This window comes from Prenolepis imparis, unplaced genomic scaffold, assembly GCF_030444845.1.
Source record: "Prenolepis imparis isolate NDT839.2.m4 unplaced genomic scaffold, iyPreImpa1.0 SCAF_1, whole genome shotgun sequence".
Classification (NCBI taxonomy): domain Eukaryota; kingdom Metazoa; phylum Arthropoda; class Insecta; order Hymenoptera; family Formicidae; genus Prenolepis; species Prenolepis imparis.
The window spans coordinates 4,783,672-4,806,333 of NW_028141159.1; the positions used below are offsets into that span (position 1 = coordinate 4,783,672).

General features: G+C 35.6%; 4 protein-coding genes across 4 annotated transcripts in view; 3 read left to right on the forward strand and 1 right to left on the reverse strand.

The window, feature by feature from the left end:
- Positions 1–9,818, forward strand: LOC145944530 (fatty acid synthase-like). The gene is made up of 20 exons (XM_083052903.1): positions 1–4; positions 303–470; positions 650–900; positions 1,093–1,324; positions 1,467–1,885; positions 2,105–2,398; positions 2,536–2,743; positions 2,830–2,990; positions 3,088–3,405; positions 3,496–3,971; positions 4,122–4,426; positions 4,548–4,946; positions 5,124–6,139; positions 6,222–6,463; positions 6,681–7,374; positions 7,448–8,279; positions 8,368–8,831; positions 8,956–9,210; positions 9,318–9,569; positions 9,639–9,818. The coding sequence occupies exons 1-20, from the start codon at positions 1–3 to the stop codon at positions 9,816–9,818; spliced, it is 7,170 nt and encodes a 2,389-aa protein (XP_082909029.1).
- Positions 9,819–10,539: 721 nt separating this feature from the next.
- Positions 10,540–18,508, forward strand: LOC145943063 (uncharacterized). Its single transcript, XM_083050324.1, has 10 exons — positions 10,540–10,681; positions 13,816–14,131; positions 14,363–14,540; positions 14,604–15,342; positions 15,415–15,671; positions 16,155–16,336; positions 16,497–16,728; positions 16,816–16,975; positions 17,222–17,462; positions 17,737–18,508. The coding sequence occupies exons 1-10, from the start codon at positions 10,555–10,557 to the stop codon at positions 18,017–18,019; spliced, it is 2,715 nt and encodes a 904-aa protein (XP_082906450.1). The 5' UTR covers positions 10,540–10,554; the 3' UTR covers positions 18,020–18,508.
- Positions 18,509–18,552: 44 nt separating this feature from the next.
- On the reverse strand, positions 18,553–20,632 carry Hemk1 (HemK methyltransferase 1). The gene is made up of 5 exons (XM_083050337.1): positions 20,085–20,632; positions 19,631–19,719; positions 19,321–19,534; positions 18,979–19,232; positions 18,553–18,900 (listed from the first exon to the last, which is right to left on the reverse strand). The coding sequence occupies exons 1-5, from the start codon at positions 20,343–20,345 to the stop codon at positions 18,657–18,659; spliced, it is 1,062 nt and encodes a 353-aa protein (XP_082906463.1). The 5' UTR covers positions 20,346–20,632; the 3' UTR covers positions 18,553–18,656.
- A 187-nt stretch (positions 20,633–20,819) lies between these two features.
- The window catches only part of LOC145943052 (unconventional myosin-XVIIIa), a 47,075-nt gene continuing 45,232 nt past the window's right edge, over positions 20,820–22,662 (forward strand). The window contains exon 1 of the mRNA XM_083050269.1: positions 20,820–21,532. The gene's annotated coding sequence lies outside the window, so the exon portion shown is untranslated. The remainder of the gene's footprint in view (positions 21,533–22,662) is intronic.

The following is a 22,662-nucleotide window of genomic DNA, read 5'->3' on the forward strand; positions in this document are numbered from 1 at the left end:
ATGAGTTAGTTTAGTATTATATAAAAACGGGAAATATTTATCACATAGGTTTCTTATATAAATAGGTTCAATATCTACGTAATCCATTATGTCATAGAACATCTGCAATTAAAAAATCAATATTTTGAGTTTAAAAATCGAAAATATTAAGGTCTGAAATTTGAAAAGAAAAACATATAACAAATATGAAAATAAAACATTAAATTATTAGTAATTATCAGGAACATTTGCATTCTCACATTTGTGTCACATTTTTCTTTTAAATTACTAATCTAAATTTTTTTCGATTAAAAACATTTAAGAAATAGAAAGTAAGAAAATGTCGCTTCTACACATTGAACCTGGTGATGAAATTGTTATTTCTGGTATCGCTGGTAGATTTCCTGAATCTGACAACATTAAACATCTTCAGGAAAATCTGTTTAACAAAGTAGATCTTGGATCGAATGACACCCGACGATGGAATCACGGTAATAACGTTTAATTTTATATGTATATGACACATAATATAAAAAAAATTATATAATTTATTTTATAAACATATATATAAGTATTATTTAAACTTATTAATATAATTACATCATATAATCAATATAAACTTTAAGTAAAAATAATATCTTATTTAAATCATATGATTTGAAATTTACAGTTCATCCAGAAATACCTCAACGCACAGGAAAAATCAACAATATGGAGAAGTTTGATGCAGATTATTTTGATATTCCTTTCAATGAAGTTCCTTTGATAGATCCTATGAGTAGGATGCTATTAGAACATACCTACGAAGCTATTGTCGACGCGGGAGTAAATCCGAAAAATTTACACGGAACAAAAACAGGAGTTTTTATAGGAGTGTGTTTTTCCGAATCGGAGGGAAATTGGTTTTACGAAAAACTTCAGGTATACAAAATATTATTAATGAGTGAGAAATACGATTAATAGTTTAGTTCAAATTTATGCATTAATCATCAATAAAAAATTTTATGGACACAATATTTTAATATATCAAATTGTAGAAAAAGTGATTTCTATATATAAAAACATGTGTGACAATCATAAAAAATTTTTTAAATAATTATGTATATGTATTAGGTATCTGGTCCTGCAATTTATGGATGTAGCAAGGCTATGCTGGCAAATCGAATTTCTCACTGGTTGGGTATAACAGGACCGTCTTATTCAATCGATACCGCTTGCAGTTCAAGTTTGTATGCAATCGAGCATGCTTATAGAAGTATACGATCGGGGGAGTGTGACGCTGCTATCGTCGGTGGTGCAAATCTCTGTTTACACCCCAATTTAGCTTTGCTATTCACACGACTTGGTATTGTTACTCGTTAAATCAATAAATTTAAAATATAAAAAATTTATATAAATCTGAGATGTATATATAAAAAATATACATATATTTGTGTAATTAAATATATATATATATAATTTTTCATAATTATATATATATTCTATAGGGGTGCTATCGCCTAACGGAATATGTAGATCTTTTGATGATAATGCAAACGGTTACATGCGTAGTGAAACAATCGGTATAGTATACTTGCAAAAAGCAAAGAATGCTAAAAGAATTTATGCTACCGTTGTGCACGCCAAAACAAATTGTGATGGATACAAAGAACAAGGCATTACTTTTCCGTCCAGCGAAATGCAAGGAGTTTTGCTTCAAGAATTTTACGATGAATGTGGTGTATCTCCATCTTCTTTAACTTATATGGAAGCTCATGGTACCGGTACCAAAGCTGGCGATCCGGAAGAAATCAACGCACTCGAGAGCGTTTTCTGCAAGGATAGGCAGACTCCTCTGTTAATTGGTTCTGTCAAGTCAAATTTGGGTCACTCTGAGGCTGCTGCTGGTATATGTCAAATTGCTAAGGTAATAGTAATTATAATACTAACTAGAAATTATTATAATAATTAATTAATGTCATATATCCACAGTGACAGTGTCATATATACCCAGAATTTTTTAATTTTTTAGTTAAAACTAATAATGCTTTTGCTATCTTTCCACTTCTGACTCATAAATTCTATCGAAAAATAATAATTTAACAAAGAGTGAAGAAAGATTTCTGATAATACTATTTTCCAAAAGATTATAATTGCGATACAAACCGGCATAATTCCACCAAATATAAACTTTACACAAGCACGAAAAGGTGTTAAAGCTTTTGATGAAGGAAGTATACGCGTAGTGGATGCTCCTACACCATGGAAGCCTGGTTTCGTGGGTGTTAATTCGTTTGGCTTCGGCGGAGCCAATTGTCATATTTTGTTAAAATCTAATCAAAAGGAAAAAATTAATGAAGGAGCGCCAAATGACGATTTGCCGCGACTCGTCATCATATCTGGCCGTACTGAACAAGCAGTCGCGTTATTATTAAATGAGGTACGTAAAAGTTCTGCGTTTTATTTTGTCGATTAAAGTATATATAAAATAATTTTATTTTATATTTTATAAATATTTATAAAATATAAAAGTAAAATATTTTTTAAATAAATTAAATAAATAAGTTTATATATTAGATCGAGAATCAGCCGATAGACGTTGAATATATTCGACTGTTGCATGACCTTTACTCTGATGACATAAAAGGTCATCCTTACAGAGGATATACGATTATTGAATCTAAAACATCGATCAAAACAATAAAAGAAATACAATATCATTCAAGTAAAAAAAGACCGATTTGTTTCGTGTTTTCTGGATTAGGCTCGCAATGGCCTGGAATGGGTATGCATCTTACTTTGCATATATGTATACATATATCAGAGAAGCAATAACTTACAATTAAATTATTTTATGTTACGCGTTGACAGGTCAAGCGTTACTGCGATTCCCAGCATTCTATAGAACTGTAGAAAAATGCGATACTATTTTAAGGATACGTGGAATGCGTATCATTGATGTATTAACAAGTAAACACGAAGCAATCTTTAATAATGTATTGAACTCGTTAGTTGGCATTACTGTAATGCAGGTGATGATTTATCCATTCTAATTATCGCGTAAATTATGCAATTTATATATAACTTATTTAGAATTAACAAAAATTAATATTTTATTTTTCTCTTCAGATTGGATTAATCGATCTTTTAAAGTCCGTAAATGTCGTGCCAGATTATGTTGTCGGTCATTCGATTGGTGAACTCTGTTGCGGATACGTAACTGGTAATTTTACAATGGAACAAGTGCTTCTATCTTCGTATTATATAGGATTGGCGTTGAATGAAACAAAAGTAATTCATGAAGCCATAGCGGACATCGGTATTAGTTATGAGAATGCAAAGAACATATGTCCGCCGGATATTGACGTAATATGCAATAATAATTTCAATACTTGCACTATAAGTGGTCCAAAGAATTCAATAAAGGCATTTATAACAAAGTTGCAGGTTCTTTTTTACATTTTTTATTAATTCAATATTTTAATTTTAGTAAAATAAATGAATTATTATGCCTAATTAACATATATTATTTTTTAGATTAACAATATCTGTACTAAAGAAATTAAGTGCAGCAACATTTCTCTTCATAGTCGTCATTTGGCATCTACAAGAGCCACGATTCTGTCTTATTTAAATCGAATAATACCGCACACCATGATGCACAATCAAATATGGCAAAGTTTGTTTCGCGGGATTGAAATGTCTTGCGCAGAATATTTCACTAATAGTATACTAAATCCAGTATTTTTCAAAGAAATTACGCAATTAATTCCTAAAAATGCGATAATCCTCGAAATAGCGCCAGATAATATTATTCAGAGCAATATAAAAGAACTGTTTAATAATACTAATATCACATTACTACAAGGCAATCATGAAGACAATGTTAAAGTATTTTTGCAAGGATTGGGACAAATATATAACAACGGCTTGCAACCACAATTAGCTAATTTATATCCGACTGTGCGATTCCCTGTTAGTCGTGGAACTCCAATGATTTCGCCGTCAATCAAGTATATCGAACATTTTATTTATTAAACACATTTAAAGATATTAAACATATATAAAAATATACAGGAAGCGTAAATTAATTTTTGTATTGCAAAAAATTTTTTTTCTTCAAATTTGTTAATTGATAAAGACATTTTTTTATTATACTCTAGGTGGAATCATTCCGAAGACTGGTATGTAATGTGTTTTAAAACACAAAAGAAGATTACTTCTGGAGAAAGAATTGTCAATATTACAGTGAAAGATGAATCTTTTGAATACATAAGCGGCCACGTAATCGACGGACGAAACTTGTTGCCTGCCACGGGATATCTTGTTTTCATTTGGGATACGATTAGTATGCTGAGAGGTCAATGGCTTAATGAGATACCGATTGTATTCGAAAATGTCAAGTTTCTTCGAGCTACGCATATTCCAAAGCAGGATGATCTGGATCTAACAATAATGGTGCAGGAAGGTAAAGTTTGTTTAGAAAGTAAACTAAATTTTTTACAAACAACGTTATAATATTTGTAATAAAAAAAAATATTGTGGTTATTATTGTTATGTATTTATATATATTTATATATATTATCTAGCCACTGGAAATTTTGAAATAATTGAAGGAGGTAATGCTGTCGTTACTGGTAGAGCACGCATTCCGTCAGATCCCGTTAAAGAAAGATTACAACTTTTACAAGAAGATGAGGAGAACGAGGAAGAAGTGATGAAAACAAAAGATATTTATAAAGAACTTAAATTACGCGGATATCAATATGCCAATCTATTTCGAGGATTAAAAAGTTTATCCACAACGGCAAGGCGAGGACATATAGCTTGGGTGAATAATTGGGTGACGTTCATGGATAATATGTTGCAAATAAAAATTTTCAGTATAAATCTGAGAACTCTCTATGTTCCCACCGAGATAAAAAAGCTGGTGATTGACACAAAACTTCATGCACAGTATATACGGAACATAACAGAAGAAGAAAAGCGTAAGTTTACAGAATGACGGTCGAAGAAATTTCATTTTGAAATTATCTCATATATTTAATATCGCAATCTTTTTAAATAATTATATAAATAATGTGTCAATGTGTCACACAGATGCAAAAAAAATATTTTTTCCTAAACAATTAATAATGCAATTAAAAAATAATTTTAAATTCTAGAGTTACCTGTACGCGTGTACAAAGATTTGGATACGATAGTATCAGGTGGTATTGAAATGCGGGGTGTCAAAGCTGCTTCTGTATCGCGCCGAAAACCGACAGGAAATCCCATTCTCGAACATTATAGATTCGTAGCACATCGCGACAGAGCCGAAGTTTCCTTACAGGAGGGCATAATTATATCGACGCATCTCGCTCTAGAGTATCATCAAATAACGAAAGTAAATATTATCGAATTGATTGAACAGGGGGACAAGATAACGTCAGAAGAATTAGCGTCTCCATTGTTCCTCGAAGTCTTAGATAATCTGCCGTTGATCAAACCTAACATCAATTTGATAACTCGAACTGATTGCTTTAATTCTATTATTCTACCTTCAAAAATCACGATTTCGCAATCCATGAAGCTATCAAAGGATGATAATGCGATCTTAATCGCTGGATTTAATCTATTAACAAACGATAAGAGTGAAACCTTAAAGGAAATCTTGTCGGCATTAAAAGACGACGGATTCTTATTGACACGGGGACAACCGCTCACAAGAAACGATCTTATAAATGCAAAGAAATACGATTTAGAAGTAGTTCTTGAGAAACACACGATAAAAGAGCACATTATACTCTTAAAGAAAACAAGAAAATTGTGGAAAAAGACACAAATTATTTATGTAAACAATTACGAATTCTCTTGGTTAGAACAATTAACATCGATCTTAAAGGAGGATAATAATATCTCACGAATAATTTTAGTGGGGCAAAAAGATTTGGAATGCGGCTTATTAGGTCTTGTTAATTGTTTAAGAAGAGAACCAGGCGGTGAATTAATAAGAGGTGTATTTATCCAAGACGAGACAGCACCGGAATTTTCTTTGGACGAGCCGTTGTACGCGAACCAACTCAAGATTGATCTCATTACAAATGTCTTACGTCCGGGAAAAATATGGGGATCATACAGACATCTTCCGTTATCACCTTTGGCACCAAAACTCTCATATCACGCTTTTGTCAATCAAATGGTATGTACCAGTGTTTTTAAAAATAAGTTATTTTTATCAAATGTTTAAATAAATTTTCTACAATAAAGCTTGTTACTGTTAGATTCGCGGTGATTTGAGTTCATTTCACTGGATCGAAGGCCCGATTGTTTCGGATTATCAGGACAAAGACCTTGTTCGCATAGTTTATGCGTCTATTAATTTTAAAGATGTCATGTTAGCGACTGCCAAAATTAATATAGATGAATATATGTCACGCGGACGGTTAGAGGACTGTGTGATAGGTTTGGAATATGTCGGTATAAATAGAGATGGACGCAGTGTAATGGGAATTTATGGAAATAGGTATGTTAATATATACTAATTAATAAAAATTGTACTTTAAATTTTATAATATAATAAATTAGTTAATGAGTAAGTGTATTAATTTATTGAGGTTCTGACTTCAAAAGCAGAATTAACTTATTAAAAGAGAAACATTTTTATTATCTATAAAATATATATAAAGCTCTTTATATTTTATTTCTTGATATAAAATATATATGATAATCTTTTCATTCAGATGTATAGCAAATATGCGCGTAGCTGATAAAGCTTTATGCTGGTACGTTCCCGACGAATGGACTTTGGAAGATGCTGCGACAGTTCCATGCGCTTATGGCACATGTTATTACGGATTATATATCAAAACAAAAATGAATAAAGACGACAAGGTATTAATTCATTCGGGTACTGGCGCCGTGGGTCAAGCGGCGATTAATCTCGCGCTTTTCGAAGGCTGTGAAGTATTCACCACAGTTGGCACTCCAGAAAAGCGACGGTTTATAAGAGAAACCTTCCCATCTATTCCAGAGGATCATATTGGAAATTCGCGCGATACCAGTTTTGAGCAGATGATATTCCAACAGACCAAAGGTCGCGGAGTAGATATAGTACTGAACTCATTAGCCGAAGAGAAACTTCAGGCTTCTATTCGTTGTCTCGCAAAAGGCGGACGTTTTTTGGAAATTGGCAAGTTCGACTTTGTGGCTAACAATATGTTAGACTTGTCGATCTTTGCAAAAGGCATTACATTTTATAGCATTATGTTGGATAATTTTTTCTCGGCTTCGGAGGAGCAAAGAATGGTACTGCATAAGGGACTAGTCAAATGTCTCAGTAGCGGAGCAGTCAAGCCAATAAGCAGAAAAGTTTTCCAACGAGATGAAATTGAGTCTGCATTCAGATACATGGCAGCTGGAAAGCATATAGGAAAAGTAAGTCATACCATGTACCAAGAGAGACAGTATATTGCAATTTATAATCGAGTTTATATATCACAATTTTTAGATAGTTATAAAAATACATAAAGAAGACGAATCTATGAACGCACCCATTCTAGCACTTCCACGGTATTATTGTATGGCGAACAAGACATACGTCATTTTTGGTGGCTTAGGTGGTTTCGGTTTAGAATTAGCCGATTGGTTGGTCATTCGAGGCGCCAAGAATCTTGTCCTTATCTCGCGCAAAGGAATAAAAAACGGATATCAACAAATGAAGGTCGAACAGTGGAAATCTTACGGAGTGAAGGTATCGGTCATATCGAACGTCGACGCGTCGGACGTCGATGATTGCGAACGTATATTGAGAACAGCGGAAAAGATAGCGCCAGTAGATGCTATATTCAATCTTGCTGTGGTATTGAATGATAAAATCTGCCAGAATCATACTGTAAATACATTTCAAGAGCCATTCAATGCGAAAGCTTGGGCGACGAGAAACTTGGATCAACTGTCTAAAAAGATATGTCTTCAGCTTCGACATTTTGTTGTCTTCTCCTCAGTTTCTTGCGGCAGAGGTAATGCTGGACAAAGCAATTACGGCATGGCAAATTCTGTTATGGAAAGAATTTGTGAGAGAAGAGTGCAAGAAGGTTTACACGGACTAGCGATTCAGTGGGGCGCAGTGGGCGATGTCGGTCTTGTGGCCGACATGCAAGATAGTGATAAAGAAATGGTCATAGGCGGTACTTTGCAACAAAAAATAGTTTCTTGCATAGAAAAACTCGAAGAATTTCTATTACAAGAGCATCCTGTAGTTGCAAGTATGGTTGTAGCTGAGAAACGTTCAGATGCTTTTGGCGTAAACAATATTGTTGAAACCGTGGCTAATATTATGGGTAATTCAATATAACGTAAAAAAATTAAACAATTTAATTAAGCGAATTAATGTAATAAATCAAATCAAAATGCTAAATGTTATTGTAGGTGTGAAGGATTTGAATAACGTCGCTCGCCACACACCATTGCCGGAGCTTGGCTTGGACTCGATGATGGCTGTGGAAATTAAACAGACTTTGGAACGGGAGTTCGATGTTTTCCTTACAGCGCAAGATATTCGTTATCTCAATTTTGCCAAACTTATAGAAATGTTTGACAAAGACACGTTGAACGATAAAAGTGGAGATGAAAACGATATAACTGGTATTAAACTGCTCGTTCGCTTGATTGGTAACGATCATCTGATTCCCGATGTCTGTATAGACCTTCCGACAAAAAAGAACAAAGCGGGAAGCAAAATATTTCTATTGCCAGGATTGGAAGGCTGTGGAAGTATATTCGATTCGTTAGTGCATTTAATCGACGGTCCAGCAACGTGCTTACAACATGGAACGTATAATGTTGGCGTTGGCTGTACTTCAATAAACGAAATTGCCGATTGCCTTTTACAAGTATGAATTTTTTTTATTTATACAACAAATATAGTAATTAGAGAATCTCATGGAATATGCAGACGGATGTTTGATATAGTATTACTGTTATGTATATATTTTGTAATGTTTTACATATTTACAGCATATTCTAAGCAAAAAGAAATTGAGTCGAGACTTTGTATTAGTGGGTTATTCAATGGGATCGTTAATTGCAATTGAATTAATACGAAAATTAGAAGGAATGAATCTTCAAGGCCGATTAGTGCTTATCGATGGTGCACCGGAACATATAAAAGCAATAGTAAATCAATTTGTACCTTTTACCACGATTGTCGAACTCCAGAATAATGTTCTTCTCACTGTAATGGATACTATACAACCAGCACTTAGTGGAAAGGTATATTATTTATAGACATTATCTTTGAATAAATGAAAAGCGAGAGTGAGAGAAAAAGAGAGAAAGGGAAAAGTTTTTCTGTGAAAGTCAAAAGTAATCTTTTACAGCTTCTTTTGGAGTTAAATAAATGCACTAACTGGGACGAAAAATTAAATACTTTCATAACTTACGTTCCTCCAAATTACACACAACTGTCAACTGATAACAATAAATCTTTGTGTACAACTATTTACCAACGGTTATTCGCTATTCATGAATATGATGCTTCACAATTACCGAAAATTGAATCACCTATAATACTTTTAAAGCCTACGATACAAGTGCTACCTTTTTCTCAAGAAGATTATGGTTTACATAAGGTAATTATTGTGATAATTATGAAAAGATCACTTATACAAAATAGTTTTACTCATCAAGATGATTTTCAGATTACTAAAGGAAATGTGGAGGTATATTATGTCGAAGGTAATCACGTTACGATGATGGACAATGATAAAATTGTAGCTGCTATCAATGGCGAACATATTAATAGTGACAAAAAATTAAAGCTAAATATAACAGATGACGATAAAATAACATTTGTTAATGATACTTATACCAGATCATAGAAGCAGCACATATAATTGGATATTTTATATTGTGAAAATATTTATCTCTACACGTTTTTAATTAAAAATTAATGAATTAATTGTTAATATTGTTTCAATACAATTATGTGTATAAAATACAGTATAAACATGTAATTATTTCGTTAAATAACTGTATATAGTATTTCCACACAGTTAAATAAACGTATTTAATTTTAAATCTTTTAAATAGCATTCAATTTTAATGTAAGTATAAAATCGTACATATAACAAGAGTCTTTAAAAAAATCGTAGTTTTTTTTTCTTTTTTAAGAAATTATACAAATAGTACTTAACATTAAATTCATCAATTTAATTAATTGATTAAAAATTATTGTTCAACATTATCCTTGTAGATAATTTATTGGACGTAATATAGCCTATAGTCATTGATGCAAAATGGCATTAATAGATAAATAGTAGATAGACAGTCCGGATTGTATATATTATATACTCGCATTTTACAGGGAATACATTAGCCCCGCATGAAAGCATTTGGTAAATAAAAGAAAGGAAATAACCGAAATAATCAGTAACTGTCAATGACTATCTTTTTTGTTTGTAGTCCCATTCACGCATCGCTACTTTACGCTACTTCCTTTCATCCACGCAGCATACACCACTCTGCGCAAACTCTCTACCCCACTCTGATACTTTATTACTCATCCATGTAGAACACCCTGTGGTCGAATCAGTATAACGGAGCGCGCTTGACGCGATGTTACTATGCAGTATACTTTGTGCAGCGTTATCCGCGTCTTTTGGGACTGTTGTGCAGATTGCGATCTTCTTGCTGCAAAACTCCAATATCTCCAGAGTGCTCGCCTCGATGCCACCAGGAGCCGGTCAGTGATTTATTGTTAGTGCGATACATTCATAAAATAGACCTACTATAAATGGACAAAAATCTATACGAAAGAGTAATAAATATTTTTTTTTTTATATTAATGCATTCTTTGCATCATTTTTTTGCATAAAAATTACAGTGTATGCTCAGAGTTGGGTGCTTAGAATAGCTTTCAAAAGATTACCATTTGAACTTATCTATAATTTAATTTAATTATTTTATATTTAATATACATTTTATACAAGTCGCGTTGGTGCAATGTTGTTTAAAATATTAAAAGTTGAAAGTTTTCCTATTTTATTTTATTTCTATCTTATTGAAGAAATGATTTCATAACACGATATGTCTAATCCGCTTCTTATGAATTATGCTGAAATTATTACACGCATGCGAGTTTATTTTACGAGTCACGCATATATTTTTAATTTATATCGCTGATATTTTACGGTAAATTTTTACGCATATGTAGCGTGTGTGATTCAGCGACGTATACGTAGTTCCACGTGCTCGATCGATTCGAGGTGAACCTTTCTTTCACATCATGATACTACACGTGCGCATGAAAATACAAGCGATGTTCCGCGTGTTCCGTCACTTTATTTCTGCAAGGGGGTGCGTTCTGCTGTAACTTCTTGTTGTCAATGATGCTAACGATTTCGCGTATGTAAATCAAAATCGAGCAGATAGCCAACTAGGCGTCAGTCTATGAGACAACTTAAGTAATTCATGCAGGTGTACACCTTAGCAGGTAATCAATATTATTATCGGTACATGCTCTTGTATAAATATGGATGCGCTACTACTATCCTGATGATTACGATATTTTTGCGATAAGATTTATTATAATTTTTATATTGATATTCTGTGATATTTAAATAAAATTTGTATATCGATGTATGATTATTATTGTAGAAGAAATATATTTTCTTTAAAATACAAGTAGCATCGAGAATATAAATGATTTGATATGCGTATATATCGCGGAAAATCTCGACGTAATTTTACTCATTCTTCATAAATTCATGGGAAATTATCAATGAGAATGGAATAGGTTGCGATGGAATAAACGACGCGGCATACGGGGGTTAATAACGATCAATTCAACTCATTCTCACCATAGGAACTCCGTTTTCTATCGATTTAACACTACCATCACGTACTAAAAATACCTGAGATATGCCGACTATAAACTCTGCGTATGTACGGTATGATTGAGTATAGTTCAGTGACGGAAAAAAAATATGCATTCGCGTTTATATGTATATGATACATACATGCACGTTCACGTGAAGAAAAAGTTTTGCTGGAATTATTATATTCTCTTTTGATAATTGTGAACAAATTTGGAAACACAGACGAGTTACTCGTCCTCGTAGACACGAAGTTGCAGAACCACGCGAGCGATCAGGATGCGCGTAACTTCACAACAATATTTCCACGCACCGGAAAGTCAAACGAACCGTGAAACCAGGTCGTCGTAACAACGCGAAAAAAATTGCACGTGAAGAATAGATCATGGACGTGTTCCACGTAGTGTCATAATTGATCGACAGTTTCAGCGATGACCGGCTGCAAAAATTATCCAACGCAGAATCAATTTCATACCGAAGTTCTCTTTTTATACAATCTTTAACATTAACATAAAACGTACGTTTAGCTCTCAAGAGGACGTTACCCTCTAATTATTAAAATACCTAGAATGACATAAGAAACAGCAATAGCTATATATTATATTTTTCGTCTGTATAGTCACAAAAATAGTTCTGCTCACGCATGTAAATGAATTATACAACTTTCATAAGCTTCGGTCACGTGATCGCGTGATAAGAAATTCCTTTCTTTGTTATGTGTGCACCCCGTCTTTATTATTATCGTATCTATTATGATCGGCTCATCTTCAGGCATGTCGTGACATCGCCAATAACTCGCATGACGGTCGGTCGTTGGCCCCATCGACAAGGTACCTTGTGGAAAGGCTTCTACGTATATACACGCGTGTTTTCTTGCGTGTCCTGCTTCCTTCGCAGAATCTTTACACAAGTTACACAATTAACAGAACACGAAACCCTTGAATTTTTAAATTTATGACATTACAACAATATTGGAAAATTACGCAGTACAGTAATTTAAAACATTATTATTAATAGATATAATTAATGATATTACATGTCAAGATGTATAATATCTTAAAATTTGTACAGACATCTATGTTGTATTTCATATTTGAAATCACAAGACAAAGATACGAGATATAATTATTTTTGTAATTTTAATAATGAATTTTTCATTACGCATATGCATTAGCCATATTTTTATCAGACTTTATACAACAAAGTCAAACATAATGAAATTATGAAATGGCTCTTGCGCCTATTTAAATTTAATATGCATCTCATATTTAGGAGCCTTTGTAAGTCTTATTAGTTATTTCACGCCGGCTAAAGGTGGCGTTGTTTACACAAAAATATTTATAGGCAAATAAGAAATATCAGGATGAAGGGTCTAAATAGCTCAGTGGTAAGAGCAGTCGCCCGGCAAGCGAAAGACTCGGGTTCGATTCCCGATTCAGCGATTGATTTCAATTTGATATTTCTTGTAAGTGTCGGACTTTGGGTTAAGGCACTATAGGAAGACGAACCATATCAATTTCAATAATTAATCATCGAAATTCGCTCGATGATTATACAGGGCAGTCAATTTAGTCGAGAAGGGCTTCGAAAATATGTGCAAGTCCCTATGAGAAATATCAGGTTGAAGGTCTGAATAGCTCAGTGGTAAGAGGTGTCGCCCGGCAAGTGAAAAACGCGGGTTCAGTTCTCGATCTAGCGACTTTGACCTTATTTTTTTCGCCTACCATAAGGGGAAGGAGGATAGAGGACATTATTAATTTGATAAATTTTTTAAATTGAGAATTATAAAAAATTAAATATTCTCGATATGAGAATTATTTTTGTGATATCGTATCAACAAAAATTTGTGCCTTGAGCACACTATATTCGATGGGAAAAATTAATTTCATCGAAATTGAGATTGCACTAACATCCACGTTTTGCTCTTGTGTCTATTTAAATTTAATATGTATTTAGGAGCTTTTGTAAGCGTTATTAAATAATGAAATTTTTGTTCGTACAGAAGACGAGATTATTCTGATCGAACACCTACCAGGACGGCGGGTGCATCTGCAAGACTTCTTCTGGACCGGTTTGGAAGATGCACCGCCATGGGTGGATCCAAATCAGGGTTTAACATTTTACGAGACAAAAACAATCGTTCATACTGTCACAGTTTACACTCCGAGCAACGAGGAAGGCCTATCGGATCCTATATCGCCTCATCGTCCAGATACTTACAATCCGGAATGTATCACATGCATAGAACCGACACCTAGGTTGGACGATGATGACGATCAGAGTATCGGAGTTCTTATCGGAGATGATCCAGGTCCAAGGTAGCTGCGATTAATTAATGTTATAAAATAATATGCATTAAATGTTTTTTAAATTACACAGAATTAAGACGTCAAAGAATTAAAGAACGACAGGAAAATATTTTGATAAATAAATTTTACAAGCATATAATATATGTTTGTAAAATTATTCTGACATACGTGTAAATACTGATAAAATAAATATCGTTTCTAATGTAGAGATAACGAAAATAGTCAAATTTGCATTAATAGGTACTGGCTATTGACGGTTCTTCGACCAGGGGAGGCTGTACCACCAAAAGTCGAGCTTCGTTTAGCTCGCTTGTATCGAGCCGCGTTTTCCAGACAGCAACAACGGCACCTTGGTCTGTTATCGACAGATCCGCGATCGCGAAGAGGCACATTATTACGTGATTTAGTTGGCCGAAAGGTAAAATATATGCGTTTACATATTAATTTTGTCCATGATTTTTATTCTTCTCGATACGCACAGGTTATACCGGAACGTTTTGAACCTTTGTCTCGAGGAAAAATTCGTCAAGAAGAGATTTCCGTCAATGCAACCAAAGCTCAACCGTCCGAATTAATCGTCGATATCGTCGAGAGCTCCTCGATTCATACAGAAACCGAAGCGAGCATTTCGAACTTAACCGACAATAACAAATTGTATTTTTCAAACGATTCGCAAATCAAGTCCATGAGAATGATCGAAATTCCCAGGCCGAAGAAGATGTTGCTGCCGACATTCGATGTCGACGCAACGGACGATAATGTGAAATCTACGAAGGAAGAAGATTTTGCTCTGAAAAAGCTCATCAAAACGTTAAAGGGAGAAACGAGATTACCCTCGGACGACTTATCTACGACTATCGATCCATTGTATCCCGATAAAACTGATGATTCCAGCGAGCAAATTCCGCGAGAATTGATGCCGATGTCTACAGATTCGAAGTCTGATTCAAAGTCTAACACTGATGTCGTCTCCAGAAACCGATCGAGCGATGCAGGTATGCGTTCGAGGTTGCGTTTAGCGGATGGCTCGATTCCGGGGGTCGTAAAGGTCAGAATGCAGAATACGAGTGTTATCGAAGGCGGCGCGATGAGATTGATCTATTCGGTTCATCTCGATGACAAGCCCGTTCCCGCTGAAACTGCTGCGAGAGACATGGCCCTTCTCTCGCCCCAGGAAGTCGCCCTGGAACTTGGCGCACCGGTGATCATTCAAAGCGAGCGTGAGTAAATAGTAGTTTTTACTAGGCAGAAGTTCACGAAAACAGAGCATTAGAAATGACTTATATTTATAGCTTATTTGAAGGAGAGTCGACCTCTGGCTCTATCAAGAAAGAGGGATGCCTGGCTGTTGATCGGTGCAACTAGCGCAGGCGTCATTCTCCTAATCTTGGTTCTCACTGGTTTGATCTTGGCCGCCAAAAGAAAGAGGGCACATAGTGCTGTCGTCGCGCCACCGAACAGAAGTATCCTTAAGAAGGAACGTGAATATGCATCCACGACACCTGGCCTCGATAACGCTGCATTTTCAACGTCGGAAACCGAAATTAAGGTACACACACTATATAATTTCTTTCTTTTTTAAATATATGTATATCAAAATAAAAAAGAAATTATTTTCTATATTGAGAATATTAATTTTTATGCATATATTTTAAACTGGTTTAAATTTGTATTACATGCGAAATATATGTATATATATTAATAGAAATGATTAAATATACATCTGTTAAATTATATCATGCAGCAGAAGTGTTTCATAACAAGAAAGAGAATACTTTATAACTTTTAAAGTTTTTACCTCGCGTGTTAAAAGTTATGGGGTATCATAAAGGAAATAAGCCTGAAATTGTTAAAATTGGCACGCGAACGATCAACAAACGATGTCGGAAATTGCGAGGAAAGACAATTTGTTTCCTCGATGTCAGGGACGATATTGATCCTAACAGAAATATTACTCCCTTTCCCATCGAGCAAATTGTTACGCTTTGAATCGCTTATCTATGCCTCTTATGCGGCTCTCCCTTGTTCGCAGACGGACGGTACCAGTCAGCGACAAACTCCGCGAACTTTATCCAGAACTCCGATCACCCCCGACACGCCTGATAGTTTAGAATTGGGCATTCATGAAGTTTCCAGCGACGACGACGAGGAACTGAAAAAGGCTCGCGGCTCGACTCCTTGGAGTATTCAAGAACATCCAGCTAAGAAAGCAAGGTAGTCTCAGAAAAATTCTCAACAATTAATATTTACAGAAAAATAAATAATAATTAATAATATCTTATTAATATTCCATTTATTTTAATTTATAGTAAAAAAAGGAAATATTTATGCGATAATTTCTATTTATAATAATTATAAATTTTACGAAATATAGAATATCGCACGCAAGAATGACAAGAATGAACGCAATAGACCAACCCAGGACACCGGATTCATTGGACACGGTGACCGATCACGTAGAGACATTGGAATCTTTAGAAAATGGTTACGTGAAACGGGAGGAAGCTACCGCTTCGCCGCGATCTTACTTGTCAATGCCATCGTGCAAGCAATTTCCTAGCATGCGTAGTGTGGAACCGCTGTCAAGAGTGCTGGAACCCGTCATGGTAATTAGCGAAAAATGATAAACAACATATTGCTCTAACACTCTAACCGATATAAATTCTTCATACTAATGATAAGATGTACTTTAGGTCAGACACTTAGATATCGATTCTCCAGAATTAGTGCGCCGCGATAGAGACGGCAATATCGAAGATACATTTCTTACGAGAACATTGAGTACCTCGAAGGATCCTGGAGCTGTAGGACCGATTGTTTGGAATCTTAGCAAGCAGTTGTTCTCGACAGAAGGTAAACATATCATTTTTTCCAGCACTGCATGTTCAATATATATATTTGTGGTAATCATTTAGGAATATCAACGAATCATTAATATTTCTGCGACTTCGATTACGAACGGATAAATAATAATCTCACATAAATTATTATAATTTAAAAGTGAAATTGCATCGATTTGTTCGTTCGCAATCGATTATAATAAAATGTAAGGAATACTTGTTCCTTCACAATCTCTCGAAAGACTCAACTTGTCTAAAGGTAACGGTACGTCCGAAACGGATGTCGATGGAATGTACCATCTATCATCGGGACCCGTGGGTCGCGCCAGGAGGAGACTCCACGAACTCCTCGAGGACTCCTTCAGTCTCTTCGGAAGCAGAGACGTCAAAATCAAAGAGACGCAGCAGCCGCAAACGTCACAAGCATCGGCTTCCTTTGCACGTACCGCGGATACACTCGCGATACTTTCGGAGCCGAGAGGCAAATCCGCCCACGTCAGGTACATATCCTTCTTCTTCTCCTCCTTCTTCTTCTAACAGGTAATTAGTCGTTAAAGTTTAGTTGTCAGACACTTATTAAATATAAATGTGCATATTTCATTATTTTCCAGAATCCATTAAAGATATATTTAATAAAAAGCGTGCGATAAGAAAATTATCTCGCGATATTTTATCATTATATGTACATAATTATATATTAATATATATTAATATATATTAATAATTATGTATTTTATTAATGAGTGTGGTAAAAGTAATCGTATAATCATACAGTCCAGTAGCAACACCAACGATGGAAATAAAAACGAGACCACGTACATCGTTACCACGTAGAGATCTCGACGAGGATATTCCGGAGACAGGCCAGGCTGAACAGATTCATTCACGCAATGTCTGGGGTTCAAGGCCACTTAGCGCAGGTCCGTTCCACAGACCGAACTTACCGGAAGTGGATACTAGACGTATATTGACGGACAGCAGACTTGCACCGGAAGATCCTGCGGTACCCTTGATCGCGTCGATCAAGAAGGAACTCGAAAAGTTTTCGCCTCAGTAGAACGCAATTATAAACGGGGTGCAATAAATGTTAGCTTAAATACTCTTGCGAAGTGATATATCAATTTTAAGAATCAAAAAACGGTGTAAATATCCGATAAACTTTTGTCAGGAAATTTTATAACTCGACATCGAACTTTTTCACTATGATGTAAATGAAATCATTCTACATGTGAAATGAAATCATTTCACATGTATCACGATAAAATCATTTCGCATACACATTTCAGGAAATAGATTATTCTGTAGTTTCATTGTCGCGAAACAAAATTGTGCCACTATAAATTCAGCTTATCAACTAGTAATCACTGTACATATTATCATATTGAATAAGTGCATGTAGAATATATATGTAGAATACATTTGCAACCTTGATACGATCATAAATAATGAGTTTGAATCACATAAAAAATTTCGAAAGATATTAATTGCAACAATAATTCTCTCGTAACTTCGATCCGTCCAACGTACTTAGAGAAACATACTCTTATAACTGAAATATACAATAAACTTATATAATATGTACAACGTGTGTGACCATTTTATTAAATTTATTCTAAAATATATGTACAAAATAATTATATAACATTATTTTAATCAGAATAACAAACATGAATGAAATATCACAAGTCGTATCATCAGGCAGTCTTCACTACTTCCACAAAACGATCATTATTACAAAAATCTTTGTACGTGTGTTCGTGATAGAGCTTGAAGTCAGGATATTTATTTGTGAAAAATTGTATATATTCGGGATGAGTGGGATCAACCTCCAAAAAGAGACGTCCGCCAGGTTTTAATACTTTGGCAGTGTATTTTAAGAGCGGCTTGATTACTTCTAGCCCATCGTCACCGCCATCCAACGCCCTGAGATCCTCGTAACTGTGTACAGTAGTTAAAATTATTAATTATTTACATTTAATGCTATTGAAGAATTCTCAATTATACTTTGTATGTTACATCTTTATCTCGGGTTGCAGTTCTGGTATATTTTTCGTCGGAACGTAAGGCGGGTTACTGACTACGAAATCGAATGATTTTGAATTCAGATCTACATTACTGGCACCGTTCAAGTTCTTCGAAACTTCAACAGTTGCATCTTGCTTTAGAGTTGCATGTATGACTGTGATTTGATTCGCCAGATTCAAGTTGTTTCGATTTATCACGGTTAAATCGCATGCATAAGGACTCGTGTCAATCGCTGTGCATTTTATCTGGAAAAAAATATAGTATAAACATTAAATTCATTGATTGATTTATGAAATGTAAAGTATTATAACGTCATTATAACACGTTATGCACTTTTTTACAAGCGTGAGCGAGAGCCAGTGATATTGCACCTGAGCCGCAACCGATTTCCAGGATTTCACAACTATCTAGTTGCGACGAATTAAGTCTCTTCAATACAAAATCTACTAGTATTTCTGTTTCCGGGCGAGGAATGAAAATCGGTGGTACGAGTTTTACGGTGATGTCTCGAAAATCCCATTCGCCGATAATGTACTGAACTGGCATTCTGCAAGGGCTCGATGTTGATGAGCGAGCGCGAAAAACTTCGCGCAGTAAAGTCCAATGTGATAGATTATAATGGGCTCTTTTAAGGGCCTCTTACCTCGATAATCGACATTGGCACAACGACTCCAATTTTTCGAACTGGCTCTCATTGAGTCGGTCATTCCTGACGTTTAAAATATCGATTATCTATAAATATAATAATAAGAGAAAATTAGAAAAATTATTTAATAAAATCTAAAGGTAGACTTCATCAGAAAGAAACTAATCCAGACTTTAGTATTTATATTTTTTATATAACATAAGACATATTTGGGCTGTCTTATTATCACACATTATTTATATTTTCCATTTTAATATATTTCATGAAAGCAGTGAATCTACTTAAAAAGTAATAGTCATAAAATTCGCGCCAAGCAGCTACTCCAATAATTTTAAGCGAAAAATATAAGGATGGGACGCGCATGCGTTGGACAAAATACGTACGTAAGATAATTATCAGTAACCTTCCCTCGCAGAATGATCAATTATAATGACAAAATAGCGATTATTACCTTCTTAGTTCCTATAACGTGCGCCACTATGTGTTCTATCGATTCTACTGGCTCCGTTATGCCTTCGCTCTCGAATCGGCGACTCCATTGATCAATAACATCGCCGACCGTACATACACGCGTGTTCGAACTGAACGACCGTCGCACTGGACATCTCAACGTGACAAAGTTGAGACCATTAATCGTCAAACATTGCACATAGGTAGATATGGATAAATTACTGAAGGCAGTGCACGTCTTCAAGATGCTCCGACACCACATGATGTTTCATTCGATGCTGCGGAAGCTCCGAGATACAGATGTTACAAGATGTTATTGATGTTGTGCCATGAGTTGATAGACCATGTTAGAGATTCATCAGAAGTTATATACGTATTTTACGTTCTGTTATGTATAAACTGCTGCCAGCTGGCGAGGCAAAGATCAGTTGAACGTTTACCGACAAAATGAAGCAACATCATGTACAAAAAGAATAAGATAATATATTAAAGAATCAGAGCAAGCTGTTTCAAATATGTAAAATAAAATTTTGAAAAAATGACATTATCAATAGAATAGCTTTGTACGTTCTGGTAAAAACTTATTAGTTTTTTTAGAAAGTACACTACACAATTATGTTATTAATTACTTAATTATTTCATTGACTTTATATTTAATTATTATCAAATCATATTGTTATATTGTATCCATCAACATCCTTATTCTTTTCTTCCAGAACACACGTCTATGCCTAATTCTCTAATCGACTGATGGTGAAATCACTCCCTTTCCCAAGTCAGAGACTCGGCGACCAGAGCTGGAGTCAAAGACCTGGTCCGCTTTAGAAGATGCCGCTAAAGCCGTGCTCGGCCGGTGGATCGAAAGGTCTAAAGGCCGTGCGCGCATGCGTGGATGAGAGAATAGCTGTCTGGAAAATGAGGGTGCTGGCTAAACAGACCGTTGTCTGGTCAAAAGCGCTAGCAGTCGCCACCGGCCTCGCTTCCAATCCGCGCTGCCATGACAGTCCTTCTCCGTATCGCGGCGAGTACACCGAGTACCAACGCGTTTAAAGAGCGCCGCTATTGATTGATGCATTTATCCGCGTTACACCGCGAGAAGGTTCCACCAAGATCCGTTCTCGGGGTTCGTCAAGGTGCTGGAACTGCAGCGGACCAGTTCTCCGCGGGTCGACCAGGCGCGGCCGTCCTGGACGTGTTGATCATCACTATATCATCATCAGCGGGAGTTTCGCGAAGCGCTAGCACGCGTCGTGGATATCAGTGTCTAAAGTGGCGGATGTTGTGGCGGCGATGTTGTTGATGTGATCCGGAATCCCGCACGTATGCATGCACGCACGTCTGGCTCGCTGTCAGTTTCGGAGCACCAGGTACTGGTCCGCGTCGAGATACAATAGACAGCTACGCTTCCTCTGAATTTGGACGATCGATGCGTCTCGTCGAATCCCGTAGGTAGGTAGGACGCCTTCTCCAAGACTAGGACCTACCTCTTGAGCATCTACGGAGAATAATAGCGTCGCACCAAAGCGTAAAGTGCACCGAGCATCGATCGCTATGAGACATTCCGAATAACTCGCTTGAAAGGTCGCATGCCTCGTGAAAAATTCGCCGGTAATTCATAGTTTTTACCGAAATTTCAAGCTTTTCGTGAAATTCTGCCAAGCTTCTACAGAGCTCTCAAAGTTCAAAGCTTATCAAAATTATACAGACGAGATTTAGATTTTTTTTACAATTTATTGAATAAAGCTAAACTCTTTCTTTATATAAAAAATTGTTTGGTAACGATAAAACGTTGCTTTCTATTTGTTCGCTTTGCAGCGCACGCGAATCAAAGCTAATCGATACATTGATCGCGGCCCAAATTTTCGGAGCAGTCCGCGTGCTCCGAAAAATTTGCCGGCAAGCGAGCGTACGCGAATCGTAGTATGAATGATCGATCGATACGCCTGTGAATTCGCCGGCGTAGACCAACGGGATTTTCCGAACCGCCCTTGAACGAAGAATACGGAGTAAGGTGTGGTGGAAAATGAGCTTACATTCGCTCACATTCCGCGTAGCGAATAATAACGCCGGTGCTGCGGACGTCATATATATACACGAGAATAAAGGATATTACGTCTAGATATTTATTTTATCTCTAATGTGTCATTTCTCATTTCCATGTGGACGTGATAGTTTAATGATGTAAGATCGTTTGCATAATGCACACTTCCGCGTGCTCCGATTACATTTAAATGATCTCCTCTTCTGGTACACGTCTGGTACGAGAAAGTGTATATACAGGAATGTACAATTCAAAATAAACTAAAATGTGTGTCTATTCGTTAGTAATAGTTAATTGTCGCCTTTCTAATTCTCTACGCTCTCATAGATCTCGAGATGCAGTTATGACTTCTTAATCGCTTTCCGCGAAGTCATGTAAATGTGAGTAATGAGGGTATGAAGGCTCGCTCGATGTATCGCATTCTATTTAAAAGATATCTGTCATATATGAGAAAAAATGCAGCCTATTTTCTAATTGATTCCCAATTAAATAATCGATTATTCAACTGATTATTCAACTTAATTTTTAATATGGAACG